Source organism: Cucumis melo, chromosome 1 (assembly GCF_025177605.1).
Source record: "Cucumis melo cultivar AY chromosome 1, USDA_Cmelo_AY_1.0, whole genome shotgun sequence".
NCBI lineage: Eukaryota > Viridiplantae > Streptophyta > Magnoliopsida > Cucurbitales > Cucurbitaceae > Cucumis > Cucumis melo.
In genome coordinates, this window is record NC_066857.1 from 10,837,470 (window position 1) to 10,853,679 (window position 16,210).

At 32.7% G+C, this 16,210-nt stretch overlaps 2 protein-coding genes and 1 long non-coding RNA gene across 6 annotated transcripts; 1 reads left to right on the forward strand and 2 right to left on the reverse strand.

Moving 5' to 3' along the window:
* Window positions 1-4,325: 4,325 nt before the first annotated feature.
* On the reverse strand, window positions 4,326-5,999 carry LOC127150737 (uncharacterized). The gene is made up of 4 exons (XR_007823285.1): window positions 5,792-5,999; window positions 5,000-5,655; window positions 4,561-4,899; window positions 4,326-4,460 (listed from the first exon to the last, which is right to left on the reverse strand). It is a non-coding gene; the product is annotated as an uncharacterized LOC127150737 (long non-coding RNA).
* A 1,077-nt stretch (window positions 6,000-7,076) lies between these two features.
* On the forward strand, window positions 7,077-11,586 carry LOC103501256 (cellulose synthase-like protein E1). 2 transcript variants are annotated; one of them, XM_008464789.3, is made up of 8 exons: window positions 7,077-7,599; window positions 8,051-8,360; window positions 8,550-8,690; window positions 8,855-8,986; window positions 9,525-9,737; window positions 9,825-10,049; window positions 10,137-10,484; window positions 10,574-11,586. In XM_008464789.3, the coding sequence occupies exons 1-8, from the start codon at window positions 7,193-7,195 to the stop codon at window positions 11,129-11,131; spliced, it is 2,334 nt and encodes a 777-aa protein (XP_008463011.1). In that variant the 5' UTR covers window positions 7,077-7,192; the 3' UTR covers window positions 11,132-11,586. The 2 variants fall into 2 exon arrangements, with proteins under 2 accessions (XP_008463011.1, XP_050945240.1); XM_051089283.1 differs by lacking the exon at window positions 8,855-8,986 and having other exon boundaries at window positions 7,242-7,599.
* LOC103501257 (protein NOI4-like) lies at window positions 11,396-13,623 on the reverse strand. Of its 3 annotated transcripts, none has more exons than XM_008464793.3 (3): window positions 13,388-13,623; window positions 12,614-12,796; window positions 11,396-11,795 (listed from the first exon to the last, which is right to left on the reverse strand). In XM_008464793.3, exons 1-3 carry the CDS (start codon window positions 13,391-13,393, stop codon window positions 11,751-11,753), a joined length of 234 nt encoding a protein of 77 aa, XP_008463015.1. In that variant the 5' UTR covers window positions 13,394-13,623; the 3' UTR covers window positions 11,396-11,750. The 3 variants fall into 3 exon arrangements, with proteins under 3 accessions (XP_008463015.1, XP_050945255.1, XP_008463014.1); XM_051089298.1 differs by having other exon boundaries at window positions 11,396-11,792; window positions 13,388-13,560; XM_008464792.3 differs by lacking the exon at window positions 11,396-11,795 and having other exon boundaries at window positions 12,422-12,796; window positions 13,388-13,560.
* Window positions 13,624-16,210: the final 2,587 nt, after the last annotated feature.

Here is a 16,210-nt window from a genome sequence, read left to right on the forward strand (position 1 = left end):
TAAAGAGGAAAAGAAGAGAGATAATGGAAAGACACTACAAGAAATCAGGACTTTCCCGATGCCAAAAAGGACGTCGGCACAAAGAATGTTGGGAATAAGGATATTCCCGACGAGTCGTGAAAGTCGCGTCGGAGAAAACTCTATTTTCAATGCCACACACAATGCGTTGGGAGTGCCGTCGGGACAAAGTGTATTCCCAACGCGTCAAGCACGCGTCGACCAAACAGCGTCAGGAATAAGGCCTAATTAAATTTAAAATGCACCTTATTCCCAATGTCATGCACAGTTCATCGAAAACGGCATCAGAAATAAGGGATTTTTCCGATGCACTATTGTGCGTTGGAAAAACCATTTAATGAGCATCGAGAATACCCTTATTCCTGGCGCCGTAAAGGGAATCTCCCGACGCTTTCGTGCGGCGTCGAGAGATCTCTTTTATAAACGTTTCAATTCTGTTTTACACAGAACTGAAAACGAAAGGGAAAGGGAGAAGAGAGAAACAAAGATTCGTCGTTGTCCGTAGATCGTCGCCATCCAATCCGTCATTGTTGTCGACCCTCGCTGTCGTCCGTCGTCGTTTCGCCACCGTCTGTCGCCGTCTGCCACCTTAGGTAAGTTTAGATATAAAGCTTGTTTAGTTTAAATATAACTTTTAGGGCTTTTTTTAATAAAATTGTTTTAGGATTTTGTTTTGAAATAGATTTTTGTTTGTTAAATGTATTTTTGTATAGAATGTGTGTAATTTGTGATTGAATTGAAATTTGAAGGGTTTAGAGTGGAAGGTTTATAGTTAAATTGAAAATTGAATTAGGGGAGGGGGTTTATAGTTAAATTGAAAATTGAATTGGATGGGGGGTGTTATAGTCAAATTGAAATTTGAGGGGGGGTTATAGTTGAATTGAATTTTGAAGGGGGGTTTACTAGCTAAATTGAAATTTTTGTAGGGGGTTATGGTTGAATTCAAATTTGAATGCGGGGTATAGTTGCATTCAAATTTGAAGGGGGTTTATGTTTTGAATTGAAAATGTAATATGTGTGTTAAGATTTGTTTTGGCTATCCTGTAGTTATGGTAACCTGTTTGTGTTGAATAGCTTATTGAATGTTTGTTTTCTATGTCCACAGCCATTATGTCATCGTCATATCCACGTAATAATTTTACGAAAACGGATGCTATGTTCCGCGGTACGTATATATGTCTCCATTATTCTTAAGTTTTTGCAGTGATAGTATACAGTGAACATATGGATATATGTACTAAACTTAGTTACTTTTGTATCATTGTAGGACCGAAGGTGTAGAATGACGCGTACATGCCTCGTTGAGAGATTTTTTGTTATGTTTGCGCTTTTTTGTATTATGAGAACTACATTTTTTGTATTAAACTTACTAATATTTTTTGAACTTATTCGTATTATTAATTTTAAATCTTTTTTCTTTTAATTTGTGTTTGTATTTCTTAATTTATTAATTTATATTGAATTTGTTTTGATTTAATCCAAAACGTTGGAAAAAATATTTGAGCAATCCGAATGTAATTGTGAATGTTTGAGCAAAATATTTTAGGGAAAAAAATTAGAAATTACATATTTAAAAAAATATATAAAAAAGAATTTTCGACGCACAAAATACGTCGGGAAAAAAAGGTCGAAAGAGGTATTCCCGACGCCACGTCATGCATCGGCATAAGGTCCATCGAGAGAGGAACTCCCGACTCTACTTTGGCCGACGCATGTCATGGCATCGGGAGAGGCATTCCCGACGCCGTGTTAATGAAATTTATAGTTTCTTATTGAAATTTAATGAAATTTATATTTTTTTTCTTAATGGAAGAATCTTAATGAAATTTATAGTTTATTAATCTAAAGGAAATTTATAGTTTATTATTTCTTCTTAATTAGTTTTTTTAAAATATTATTTTCTATTGAGTAGCATTCAAAATTAGTATTAAAAGAGGTTCAAAACTCCTTCGCTTAAAAAAGGAAAAAGTACGCTTACTATTATAAATATTATAATAATACATAGATGTCCATTATCTAAAGAAGTTACGGGTCTTATAGATATTTAGTGTCTAAATAAAGTTACATCTTTCATTTATGTGCCAAGTATCAAGACCAAGTAATCCGCTACCTATTTGTCATTTTTTCTATAAATAGATGGTTTTGGTAGATTTATAAGAATAAACTCACATCGAAAAGAATTCCAAAAAAGTGGATGAAAATGGAAAATTGAGAGATTTTACTAGTTTCTTAATTTTCTTATTTATTTATTTATTATATTTTATTACTATAATATTATATATTTTTCAATAAAGTGTATGTTATACTAAGAGTATTTTTAATAAGAGGAAGTTCAAATTAAGATTGAACTCAAACTCTTATAAAAGTATTTTTAGGGATTGGAAGAATAATTTAATATAGAAACATAAATAAAAGAAAAGAAAAATTAGGATATGTTCAATGAATCTATGATTTGAGACACTATTTCATAGATAAAAGATTTGAGACACTATTCCATAAAAGAACATTACCACATTATTGCATCACATCCCACGTCACAGCTTTGAATAATTATCATGTTGCCATATTTGACCTTTTATTTCTAAGATAAAGTTTTCATTTTTATAATCAATCTTTTATCTTTATATCATTTTTTTATAATAATTTACTATTTTGCTATTATACTTTATTGTTTTCAACTTTATTTCCCACCCTTTATATATATAGTTTTTCTTTCAAAAACTTTGACCCAATTTCAAAGGAAAAATTAAAGTACAATTCCTATAGACTTCTTAAGATTTCAAATATGACATTCTTCATCTAGATTTTTTAAATTTTAATATCTATCGTAACATCTTTTATTAGTAACCTTTTTTTATGATACAGATGAACAATTTTATCTTTTTATCTATGTTAGGTTTGCTGACGATATAAATTATCTTTTATATTTTTATACTCATTTACTTTAGTATATGAATGATGAAGAAATCTACATTCCATTTTTATTAAAAAAATGTTTTTGGATTATGTAAACTAAATGTCGCAAATTCTAAATAATATGTATCTAGATTTTTTTATTTTAAATTCTAAATTTTTGAATTATATTTAATAAATATAAAAAGAAAAGGTTTAGAAATTCATTTTTTCTTAAAAAGAATGAAATATGACTTGTGTAAGGTATTATAAATTATAATGCAAAGCAGGTCTCTTTTCATGTACAACAGAATTAAGCAATACTAGTTTATAGTCAAGTACGTAGCTACACCGTTTTAGGTTAATTTTTATAAATATAACAAAATATCAAAATATTTACGGTTCGAGTAATACAATCAAAAAGTCTATAAAGCCGGTAAAATGTTTTCATAAATTCCAAATTTGTCTTTGATATTGTGGACGATTCGTCACTTCTCTTTCTTCTTTTTCTTTGTAATTTATTCATCTTCTCTTCTAGAATTCTTCAGCTCTTTTTCCAAATTTTCTTTTTCTATTTTTATCTGTCTTTTTTTCTTTCTTTCTTTATCTCCTCTCTTTTCCTTCCAGCTTTTCTTTCAGAATATCAAGATCATTTAAAAATCACTTTGATATGATATAAACGATCTCTTACCTAGTCAACAAGATCGTTTAACATGGTCAACACAATCGTTTAGATTTGAAGTCACTTTTCCGTCGTTGAAAAAGCAACTACACGATCGTGTGAATATGATTTAAACAATCATGTACTTAGTCAACATGATCGTTTAGATTTGAAGCCATTTTCCAATCCACTACAAGTGGGGTCACTCCCGACACACAAAAACGTCAGAAGAAGTGTAAATCATGTCGAGAATTAAGTTTTCGACGTTAAAAGAGACATCAAAAAAATAGCCGGAAGAAATGCATCAGGAGACTAATTCTCGATGCAACACCAACAAGGCATCATGAATATATGTCTCCCGACGGCCTCATTTTCGACGTCATCCTTGCGTCAAAAATAATTCATCCCCAACGTCAACATGTCTGACGTCATGCGTCGGAAATAACTATCCTTGATGCAACGTCGAGAACCATGTTCCCAATGCTTTCTTGGGTGGGTCAGGATATATACCATATTTTCGACGTATGTGGTGTGTCAAAAATATTTTAAATATACTTTTTTATTTTTTTTTCTAAAATATTTTTTCTTTAATTATAATATTTGTATTCGTTTTTTATTCTAGTACGATTTATACAATATTAAATTACAGAAAATTCATAATAAATTAGTAAATTTCGAAATAAAATATCAAATTGAACAAAAATTTAAATATGATTACGTAATAAAAAATACTAGATGTTCATAATACAAAAAAGTTAAAAAATTTAAACAAAGTTTATAATAAAAATAAAAAATAGTAAATGTTTCAAAAATAAAAAGTACACAGAAATCCATATAAAATAGTGTATGTCTTCTAACGAGTCTCGTACGTCATTCTACACCGTAGGGCCTACAATGATACAAAAGTGTCTAAGTTTAGTACATGTGTATATCATCACTGAATAATGTCATTTCAAGAACTTAAAAATAATGGAAACATATATATGTACCGTAAAGTTAGGGATCATGTGGTGGTGTTTATTATGCCCAAGTCATGTCTTCTATGAGCTTCCGCATTCGTTCCACTTCTAAAGCTAACATATCTTGCTTTCTTGTCTGTTCTTCAATCGCTCGCTTAGCTTCATCAAGCTCAGCCCGTAATTAAAGCTCTACCGTGGATTGCAAACACGAGGTCGTGGCATTGCTCGCACTAGCCGTCTTGCGAGCCTTGGGCTTTGGTCCCTAACCAAGGTCTTTTGAGTACCATGGTCATCTACCCAACACAGTCTTGCATATCTCGTTCTCAAAGAGTGGCTGAGAACCCTTGGGGGTAGGCTGGGACTGGAGTTCTAACATTTGATGTTGCAACAAATTTAAAAACTAAGCTAATAAGTCACAAATATATTAAAGAGGACAAATAAGGGCAGAAGTATTGCTGGGATAATTTACATGTGTATCCTTTGCGGCCTGCGATACGAAAGTCCCATCTCGAACGTGTGTTTATCGAAACAACTCCACACGATCGACTGGCTTCTCTCTTTGCTCAACGAGCTCATGTTGTCGTTGTAGAAACAACTACGACCTGCTACTATGATTGTAAGGCTGCTTATGTCTAACAGCCTTGTTGGTCCATGATTGCTCTATTGGTTAACTCTTATACACATTAAAAGTTGAAAACATAATAAATCATTATAAAGCATTTAGTTGCTCAACTGGAATGCACAGCTCATATAATGATCATAGAGGTAGTGTCAATCCCCATTATGTCCTACCAATATGTGTGGTGGTGGGTTGGCATGTGTCTCCTCAAGGTAGCTGTACTTTTTGAAGTGTATGTGACAATCGTCCCGGAACTCTTTAAAGGTACTAAGCACTTGATGCTCAACGAACCTATCCATTGAAATTAAGTACGAAAAAACGCTACACATTACAAAAAACAACACATTAGCATGGTTAACTTAAATATGTTTCAAATGAAAATAAAAATATGTAGTGGACGTACCTGTAGGTCGCCCTTAACGACCTCGATGTATTCTCTACCTACGTCCGCCCACTTAAGGCAACAAACTGAAAATGTCTTTTGCACACACACACCTATCGCCTAGCTGAGGCAAATAGAGTACGGGAAAATATATTATCCTTTACTGAAGGATGTTTACTTATAACTTGAAATTTCAACTGATCTAACTGTTTTAAGATTTCATGCCCATTCATCACCATTGGAGGAGCAGTACGATCTACCTTTCCATCGTGTAGCCTACTTCTACTCCACATGTGGTTCTTTGGAAGATAGCGTCAATGTTCCATGAAGGATATTCTACCTCGTATCCTGAACGACAATCTATCACCCATGCATAAGGGACATGCCTAATACTCTTTTATACTCCAACCTGATAGGTCACCATTCGTCGAAAAGTCATTAATCGTCCACAACAAGGCTGCATGTAACTGAAAGAACTGACTCATAAGATAGTCATACAATATGTTCTCATTATCAATTTTATATCATGAAAACATTATATTCAAATATTACTTGCTACTAATTTTATACTATCATATTATTGGTAAACAACCTTAAATTATTAGTTGTATAACTCAGTTGCTAACCTTAAGATCTTTAATTTAAATCTCTTACATCATATTGTATAAAAAAAAAACCCTCAAATACTATTTCAACCATGATGAATCAATAAATTATTTTACTGGTTTTATATACTCTGAATTTCTTTTCAAATTATTTTCTATATTTTCAAAACGTTCAATTTTAGCTTTTATACTTTCAATTAAACTTAAATTTGGATAAGAATCATGAAATATCAGGAAAAGCCTAAAGCAGCTAAAGATGATTACACTTAATTTCCAACAATCTTATTTTGAGACTTATTATTTTCAAGCATACTTAATTCACATGGGCATCAATAAAACCCTAAACCAAATAACCTGTTAGACATTTTCGATTGAAAATGAGATAAGAAAGTGCTTTGGTGGATATTTTGCACCTAAACAAAGCAATATACAACATAATTCCACAAAATTTTAAAAGGTGGAAAAAATCTCTAAAAAGACGTTTATTTCCGTTTGACAAAGTATAAGTACTAAAATTAGATATTTAAAAGTATAGAGACTAAAATTGAACAAACTCTAGTCTAAAGCATAGAACCAAAATAATATTTCAAAATCGAACATTTAAAAATATGAAGACTAAAAATTGAACAAACTCATTGCTTGATGATCAAAATGATATTTTAATGTCTTTTTTTTTTCTTTTTTATTTGAGGGGGAGAGATAGAGGAGAATATTACCAAACCAGACATGAAGGAAAGAATGCAAATCAACACGTGCATGGGATAGGGGGAAATAAAACTACTACTTTTTAAAAGACAAAAGGTGTAAACAAACAAAAAACAAATTGGACAAAGAAGACCCATATTTCATCTTCTACTCCGTGCAATTGACAAAAGCAACCAAAACCCGATCTCCCTTCCTATTTCTTGTTTGTACCACAAATACCTTGACCCATACTTATAACTGCCCTGTCCCCACTCATCTCTTCAATTCCCTAAACTTGGCTTCTTCCAGCTGCAACCCTTTGGAGCCCACCATTCATTAATCAATCTTTCCACTCATCATTCATACATTCATATGCATATATGCATTCATATGCATATATACATTCATATGCATATATACATTCATATGCATATATACATTCATACACACACACACACACAGCTGTATTCGTTGATGGAAGAAGCTATTGTTGTGCTTAGAGAGAGAGAGATGGAGGGTGAAGAGTATTTGCCATTGTTTGAGACCAAAGAAGCAAGGGGAAGAGTTGTTTATAGGGTATTTGCAGCCTCCATTTTTGTGGGGATTTGTTTGATTTGGATTTACAGAGTGAAATTTGTACCAGAAGATGAAGTAGGAAGATGGGTTTGGATTGGTTTGTTTGCTGCTGAGATATGGTTTGGATTTTATTGGGTTCTCACTCAATCTCCTCGCTGGAATCCAATTCATAGGCGCACCTTTAAACACAACCTCTCAAAAAGGTCTCTCTCTCTCTCTCTCTCTCTCTCTACCTGTCTTACAGTTTGTCTCACTTTATGTTCTATAATGTTTGAATTGAGACATTGTTAGTGGACCAATCTCTCTCTCTCTCTTAGTAATTTCTCTTAGATTTTGTGATATTTAAAGTGGGTTTTTGTTGTGGTCTTGTGTAAAAGAATCTCTCTGTCTCTTTCAAAGGTTGTTTGTTTCAACAATGTTTGAAACTGGATAATGTTGTGGAAGTGGAACAATCTCTCTTAGTTCCTCTTTACTGCTTTTCTATGATGTTTGGAAATGGGATATTGTTATGGAATAGTCTCTCTCTCTCTCTCTCTCTCTCTCTCTTTTCTTAATTTCTCTCACTTGATAGATATGATTTTTCGAGTGGGAATGCCTTAGTTTCTCCAAGTTGCGTTGTGTGAAGTTTGAAATGCTGTATTTGTCGCTGAACAGACATGAGGGAGAGTTACCTGGAGTGGATATATTTGTATGCACAGCAGACCCTGATGTGGAACCACCAGCTATGGTCATTAGTACTGTATTATCAGTCATGGCATACGACTACCCGCCCGAGAAGCTTAGCGTGTATCTCTCTGACGATGCAGGCTCCGAGCTCACCTACTATGCTCTCGTGGAGGCCTCTCAATTTGCAAAGCACTGGATACCATTTTGCAAGAAGTTCAACATCCAACCAAGGTCACCTGCAGCTTACTTTGCCTCGGTGTCTTCCAATCATCAAGGAAAAGAAATGGTTTTTATTCAGGTTATTAATGATACAATAGGAACTTTATATTTTACTTATGATCAGATAAGAGTAGATTTCTAACTAGGAAAGCAAAGCCTGGCTGCTTTTGAATTAAAAACTCAACTATGAATCACAAAATGCAATGTTAGATAAGATCTCATTGGGTATTAATGGTAGCCATTACCTGGATGGTTTTTTCTTATGCAGAAACTATACAAGGACATGGCAAGTAGAATAAATACTGCAGTCGGACTAGGTCGAGTTCCTGAAGAAATACAATCAAGTAACGAAGGATTTTCCCAGTGGAAATCCCATGTATCTCGTCGAGACCATGATACATTCCTTCAGGTAATTTCTGTCATTTCCTTTCATGAAAAACTCAAAAAGAAAATTAAATTATGTTATGTATGATAAAAAAAAAAATTGTTCCATAATGCTCACATCCTTCTCGAACATTTTATAGAGATGCAAGTATTTCTTATATTTTATTCTCTCTATTCCCAATAATCCAGATAGTGATAGATGGAAGAGATCCAAAAGCCACAGATGTTGAAGGATCTATCTTACCAACTTTGGTGTATTTGGCTCGTGAGAAAAGACCTCAATATTTTCATAATTTCAAAGCAGGAGCCATGAATGCGTTGGTAAATCTACTTGAATGTGTTCAGATATAAAGAGACATACACTAGTCTACACACTTTCACCGACGTTGAAATTGATTTAGAATACAAAAAGATAACACCAACATCAAGCTAATGCACTAACTAATACTCGTTTGCAAAATTAGATATCATTCCATCTACATAGGTGCTACTGAATTCTTAGAACTCAAGGACACAATTGATCCACCTATAGAACAGATTCTGTTCAAGTAAGGTCGTGGATGCTATTGAATCCTTAGAACATATATCAATCGTTACATCTACATGGATGCTACTGAGTTCTTATTACATTTGATCTATGTTGTCATTGTTTCCATTTTCAGCTTAGTACGTTCTATATGGTCATCGTTTCCATTTTCAGCTTAGTATGTTCTATGTTGTCATAGTTTCCATTTTCAGCTTAGTATGTTCTATGTTGTCATTGTCTCCATTTTCATTTTTCAGCTTAGTAGGTTCTATGTTGTTATTGTTTCCATTTTCAGCTTAGTATGTTCCATGCTGTCATTGTTTCCATTTTCAGCTTAGGGTCTCATCACGTATAAGCAATGGGCAAATCCTACTCAACGTAGACTGTGATATGTATTCGAACAACTCAAATGCCATAAGAGATGCACTTTGCTTCTTTATGGATGAAGAGAAGGGACATGAGATTGCATTTGTGCAATTTCCACAGAAGTTTGACAATGTAACGAAGAATGACATTTATGGAAGTACTTTACGAGTCATTAGTGAGGTAAGTCGATAAAGTTAGTGCTAGAAAGTTCATAAAATTTATCGTAATTAATATGGGTTTTTTTTTTTTTTTCTCTTTTTTGTGAAGGTGGATTTCCCGGGTTTTGATGGTTCTGGAGGCCCTCTATATATTGGAACAGGCTGCTTTCATAAAAGAGACGTTCTCTGTGGTAAAAAGTATAGCAAAGGAATCAAAAATGATTGGAACAATAAAAGCTATAGGAATTCTAAGGACAATGTAAAGGAGCTAGAAGAAAATTCGAAGCATCTGGCAAATTGTACATATGAAGAGAACACTCAGTGGGGAAAAGAGGTTGGTTTTCTTTGCTCGTGTCCGTCTCTTCCTCTGTACCTTTCTCTCTAACATTTATGCGCCTGATTATCAACTTTTAAATTGCAGATAGGTTTGAGATATGGATGTCCTGTAGAAGATGTTATAACCGGGTTGTCGATACAAAGCCAAGGATGGAAATCAGTTTATTGCAACCCAGATAGGGAAGCCTTCCTAGGTGTTGCACCAACCTCATTAATTCAGACATTAGTTCAACATAAGCGATGGTCGGAAGGTGACTTCCAAATTTTACTTTCCAGATATAGTCCTGCGCGGTGTACTCGTGGAAAGATCAGCTTCGGCCTACGAATGGGATATTGCATCTATTGTTTTTGGGCTGTGAATTCCTTGGCAACAATATATTACTCCATCATCCCCTCTCTTTATCTCCTCAAAGGTGTTCCCTTGTTTCCACAGGTACACAACTTTCTTAACTCGTTTACATTTCATATTAATAGAAATTGTCGACTGACAAACCCCGAGCATTGATTATTTGGTGTACTCAGGTTTCAAGCCTATGGTTGATACCTTTCACATATGTGATATTTGCCAAGTATGTTGCTAGTTTGGTGGAATTTTTGTTGGTTGGAGGAACAGTCAAAGGTTGGTGGAATGAGCAGAGGATTTGGCTGTATAAAAGAACAAGTTCCTATCTCTTTGCTCTTATAGATTCTGCCTTGAAGATACTTGGATGGTCTGATTTAACATTTGTAATCACAGCTAAAGTGACTGATCAAGAAGTCTCTCAAAGATATGAAAAGGAGATAATGGAATTTGGAGCTTCCTCTCCATTGTTCACCATCTTAGCAACAACCTCTTTGCTTAATTTGTTTTGCTTTCTTGGGATGATGAAGAAAGCAGTAAAAACTGATAATGGTTTGGTGATGGCTTTTCAAGCAATGGGTTTGCAAGTTCTTCTTTGTGGAATTTTGGTTCTGATCAATTGGCCTTTGTACCAAGGAATGTTCTTTAGAACAGATAGGGGCAAGATGCCAAGCTCCCTGACTATTCAATCCCTTATATTGGCTCTAGCCACTTGTCTTTTCTTTTCATTTCTACTTTAACTTGATCCTTTCCTTTCTTAAAATCATAGATTTTCAAAGATTTGGTTTCTGTAGTTACTATACCTTTCGGTGCTTCGAATTGGATCTACAAAAGATTGTAACTTTTAGTTGGAATGCAAAAAATAATTTTATTTTGCTCTAGTGTCTCTAAGTTTGTATGTTATGGGAGAACTAAGCCAGACATCAAATGCCTTTTTAGCTTGGTGAGTCTTGTAGATTAAAATCTTGTCAAATAAATATGTAGTATTATGGGAAAAGGGTATGTTGGAAGAAAAGCAAAAGTTGTATTACATTAATTATACCAGCCACAATTATACACGATGTCCAGTGCAAAGCTTTACAGCTCACACACCAAAGGCAAAGACAGAATAGCAACTTTATCCCCTAATAAAAAAACCACCATATCAATAATATAAATACAATACATGTTCTTCTTTACTTTTTTTTTTTTTTTTTCCTCCACAACAACAAGACAACACTCAGATTTACATGAAATTGCATAAAATTTAGCAGGACCATCAAGGCTCCATGAAAAGTGCACTGAATTTGAGAAGCCAACAGCAGACACAATTACAGAATAATATGAAGTTTTTCAACTGTGGCTTCTAAACGAACCTTCTTAAGATTCAGCAGTGGGACTTTGGATACAGCAAAGCCATTTCTTCTGATATTCATCCACATGAAAGAAAAAAAGCCCAAAGAAAACTTGTAAATACAATATATACGGTAAAGAAAAAGGAATAAATGCAGCACCGGGATCAAACCATTTATTTCAAAGGCCTACATTTATGCAAGAGGAACCATAGCCCTCTCAAAGATGAACAAAACTAGAAAATTCATGTTTCATAATCTAAAGTTCCTAACAAGTCATAAAATGAAAGACATTCTGATGTTAATACATTAAATGGTGTGATATCTTCTCTCCTCCTAACTAAATTCTAGGTACTTTATCCACATGTTTTCAGTTTCATACTTTCCAAGATTTTGAATGAAGCTCAACGGAGTTATACTTACTATACACACTCACATCACACTATCAGAAGCAAGCAACAGACAAAACCAATTGTCCAAAGGAACACAAGAAGATTTTTTAGAACAGATAAGGGCAAGATGGCAACCTCCCAGACTATTAAATCCTTTATATTGACGTTGGCCCCAATCATGTGTGTTTCCTTGTTACCGTGATATTTCCTTCCTTAAAATTATAGATTTTGAAGGTTGTTTGTTCCTCTTTTCATTTGTTAAATATCTAAACGTTTGCAACTATTAGTTGGAATACAATAAATATACTGTCAGAACTGAGAAGCAACACTCTCAGAAATTCATTGACAGTAACAGACCAAACAATTGTCCAGAGGTATAAAAGAAGCATTGTTTAGATGCCAACTACTTCATTAATTATTATCAACAGAGATACAATGCAATATAGGTACAACAACCATCCAACGCCCAAATAGGAAAAAGATTATGAATGTATCTTACAGGAGGTGCCTTGGCAGGATCTGGTGCAGTCCTGCCATGTGCATCAACTTTTCCAGGTGAATCAGGTTTGCCGCCTGTTTTCTTCTCATCTCTAGCTTTGTTAAAAATCACGGTGAAACCCTCAGCTGATGTCGGATCATTAACATCCCACTCACCAAATTTTGGCAATGGCCGACCTTTGTCCTGCAAGAAAAGAAAAAAAATAATAATAAAAATAAATAAATAAACAAGATGTACACTCTGTGAATCTTATGCGTTACCTTACTAATCGGACTAAGAATCTACCATCTAAAAACCATCATCTATTACCACACAACAGTGCTTTATAGCAACAGATTTTGTAAATACCTTCAAAACCGATATTAATCAATCAAACAAAATAAACCAATTAAGAAGTTTTCTCCAATCCAACACTAGTTAATCCATATTTAAATGCAGGTGAGGGATTTATTGATTGAAAAAAACGAGCTTCAACAACTAACTAAATCTGGTAGAAAATCCAGATTTATGCCAGTCCAATAGAACAACATATAATCTATCAATCAATAAACTTGAATCCCAGGAAGAGGAATAAAGAAATGAAAGTGGGAAACAACAAAAATGAAGAATCAATAGGGCAATCAAAGTGGGGGAAGGAATCAAGAAAAGGGAAATTGAGCAGGAAGTAACAATGAAACCGATCGAACAAACACATCAAAGCAAGAAAGAAATCAAAGATGAAAAAAATTAGTAATAATATGTTGAAGACGCAGAAATCAAAAAGAGAAAGAATACCGTCATGAATTCTAGAGAGAGAACGTTTCGGAGGAAAAAAATTGGAATTTCAAATCAATGAAAAGAGAGAAAAATGGGTAAGACTGGCAGATTGAAAGAGAGAAAGAAAGAAAGAAAGAAAGAGGCGACTTTTGTAAATTGGGCTAAATGTGGGCTTATTGGATATCAAAATCTTCTAAAGAAATTATACAACCAAATATATAAAAGAAAAAACAAATTAGTACATGACCTTTAACAATATGAAGTATATATCTACTACTATCAAAGAAGTATATAGATCCTAATTCTTTAACTCTCAACTACTAAACAAAAAATTAGTTTACAACAATCTTAGTAATTTATATTATGTTGTTAAGAATCTCTTCAAAATGAAGGATATATTTCGTACAATTTTTTTTACAATAAAAACTAATTTAAGTATTGGAAATTTAATAATATAGTTAGCCTTTAAATTTGATTGGACAACCACATAAGATCTCAAATATATATACATGAGAAATTAATTAGATATTGGAACATATGAAATATATGTAGAAAAATTAATTCGTAAATTGATAGAATACTAAAACATGAAAGAAGAAAAATGATTGATCTATACTATTAATGTTTAAACAATTGTAAGTGTCAATCAATTCTAATAGAAGAAAAAAAATGGTTTGATGATATTTTAGTGCATTTAAGAGATGTCAACATTGGCTGTCAAATTCTTTGAAAACAAAATTTTCCAAAATATGCAAGTCACACTCTTGACTTTATTATAAAGTCTAATCAATGTATGTATGGCAATCCATCTTCTAATTAATTAATAAACCAAAAATAAATAAATTTGAAGAATAAAATTTGGATTGGCTTTGTTTGGTTGTTTGAAAACTAACCAATGAGATTCATGATAATGACACATTTGAATTCTTTTAGCCTTTTGTCTTTATTCTTATAACTAATTTGTAATCTTAATCATAGATTAAGCTTTTAAATATTACATAAATTTGTTGATTAGTGTAAATAATCTTTTCAAAAAAATGCGTCAATTTTAAAAACTTTAATTTAGGGGAACATTCTAGTTTTGGAATAGATATAAATATGTTTCTTTTGAAACTAAATAATATGAGTTTATAATTGTACTAATTTATACTTTAAACTTTTAAAAACGTATCAATTTACACTTCATTTAGATTTTGTTCGACAAATATATATCATATGAAACTTATAATTTGAGTAAATTAAACTCTTCAAGTTCAATAAATTAGACAATTTAAGTTCATTTGTTAATACGATTACCTTGAAAATCACACAAGCACTAGTTGACAATTATAGTGTAAATAAAGCTTTTATCTAAAAGACTAAATTGATTCATTTATGAAAGTTTGTTGTTTATATTGATATAATTATAAGCTTCATGCGATATTTTTTTACACGAAAAGTAATGAAAAGAATAAATGGACACACTAACAAAAATTCAATCCTTGCTTGTAGCTTTAATTCATTGGGTCTTTGTATGTTTAACTTTGTTCATTTTGAACTTATATTGAAAATACCTAACTTGTTCGTTGTATTTTTATTAAGTGATCAGTTCAATCATTTATATTTCATTTAAGCTACCAAGATATTATTTAAAAAAAGTTGAATGATTAGAAACTAAAATTGAAAATAAAAAAAAAAACTAAAATAAAAAGTTTGAAAGTACAAAAAGTTGAATAAACCAAAGTCTAAAATATAGTACATGGATCTAAATAAACGAAAACTATATGTACATATGGACTAGTACTATTTAAAACCTACATTTGATTGTTTTTAAATTTTTTCAATTTCATTTTAAAAGTTCATGTTAAGAATCTTTTATAAGAATTTAGAATGATACAATTAAACTAGGGATACAAATATAAATGAAAACCTCTCTTAAAACTAATAAAAAAAAAAATTGTAGTAGGTAGCTTTTTGAGTATATGTTATAGTAAATATAGCAGGAAATTTGACAAAACTAGGACTTTTTGGTTTTATATTTCAGAAGTAGCACAATTTTAGAAGACTCGTAATTTTGTTTTTTGCGGGTCAATTTCGACCGAGATAGACCTGAGATTATTCCCAAATTTTAAAAAACTTTTTGAAGGAAATTTTTTAGTCTCTCTCGGCTGAGCGAGATAGTTCGTTTTTTATTAAAAAATTTAAAAATAAAGACAAAGAAGTCAAACAACATAACAAGAGACTTTGGATATTATATTAATTTTTTCTTACAAACTTTTGTTTCATGAAGGGGAGCTCTTGTTCAAAAATATCCATAATATTGTCCAGAGATGGCCCCGAGCTAAAGAACAAATTATGATATCGGGCTAAGGTTGTCTCGAGATAGCCCGAAGTTAAAGAACATAAGCATTATGTAATATGATCTCGGGCTAAGGTTGCCTTGAGAGGCTCCGTGCTAAAGAACATAACATCATATAATATGATCTCAGGCAAAGGTTGCACCCTGATGGCTATCACACCTCGCTTTTAGTTCACTCTATGTGATCGAATGGGGACGCAACCACCCAGACATTCTTCCCGAAGTAACATGTCAAATGCCTAGTAAGCGAAATTAAAAGGCACTCACAAGGAAATGTAGCAAGGAATATGGATAGATGAATTATGAAAATTTCATTGATACTTTGAATACAAGTACATTTAGCACGTTTTTCAACTTTCATCACAAAACGAACAACACTTGTACTTCTCTCGCCTAGCTACTATATGTTATGTCAGTCGATAGTGGCCACTACCAAAATGATGTGCTAAGGAGACACAGTAGGCGATCAAGGCTGCAAATTCAACGCTGCATAACATGACATC

Bases quoted from the DNA above. Each gene is read 5' to 3' on its own strand.
- LOC103501256 (XM_008464789.3), top strand. From the start codon at position 7,193: ATGCATATATGCATTCATATGCATATATACATTCATATGCATATATAC. The intron at 7,600-8,050 runs GTCTCTCTCTCT...GTCGCTGAACAG, and splicing joins AAACACAACCTCTCAAAAAG to ACATGAGGGAGAGTTACCTG. The intron at 8,361-8,549 runs GTTATTAATGAT...TTTCTTATGCAG, and splicing joins AAGAAATGGTTTTTATTCAG to AAACTATACAAGGACATGGC.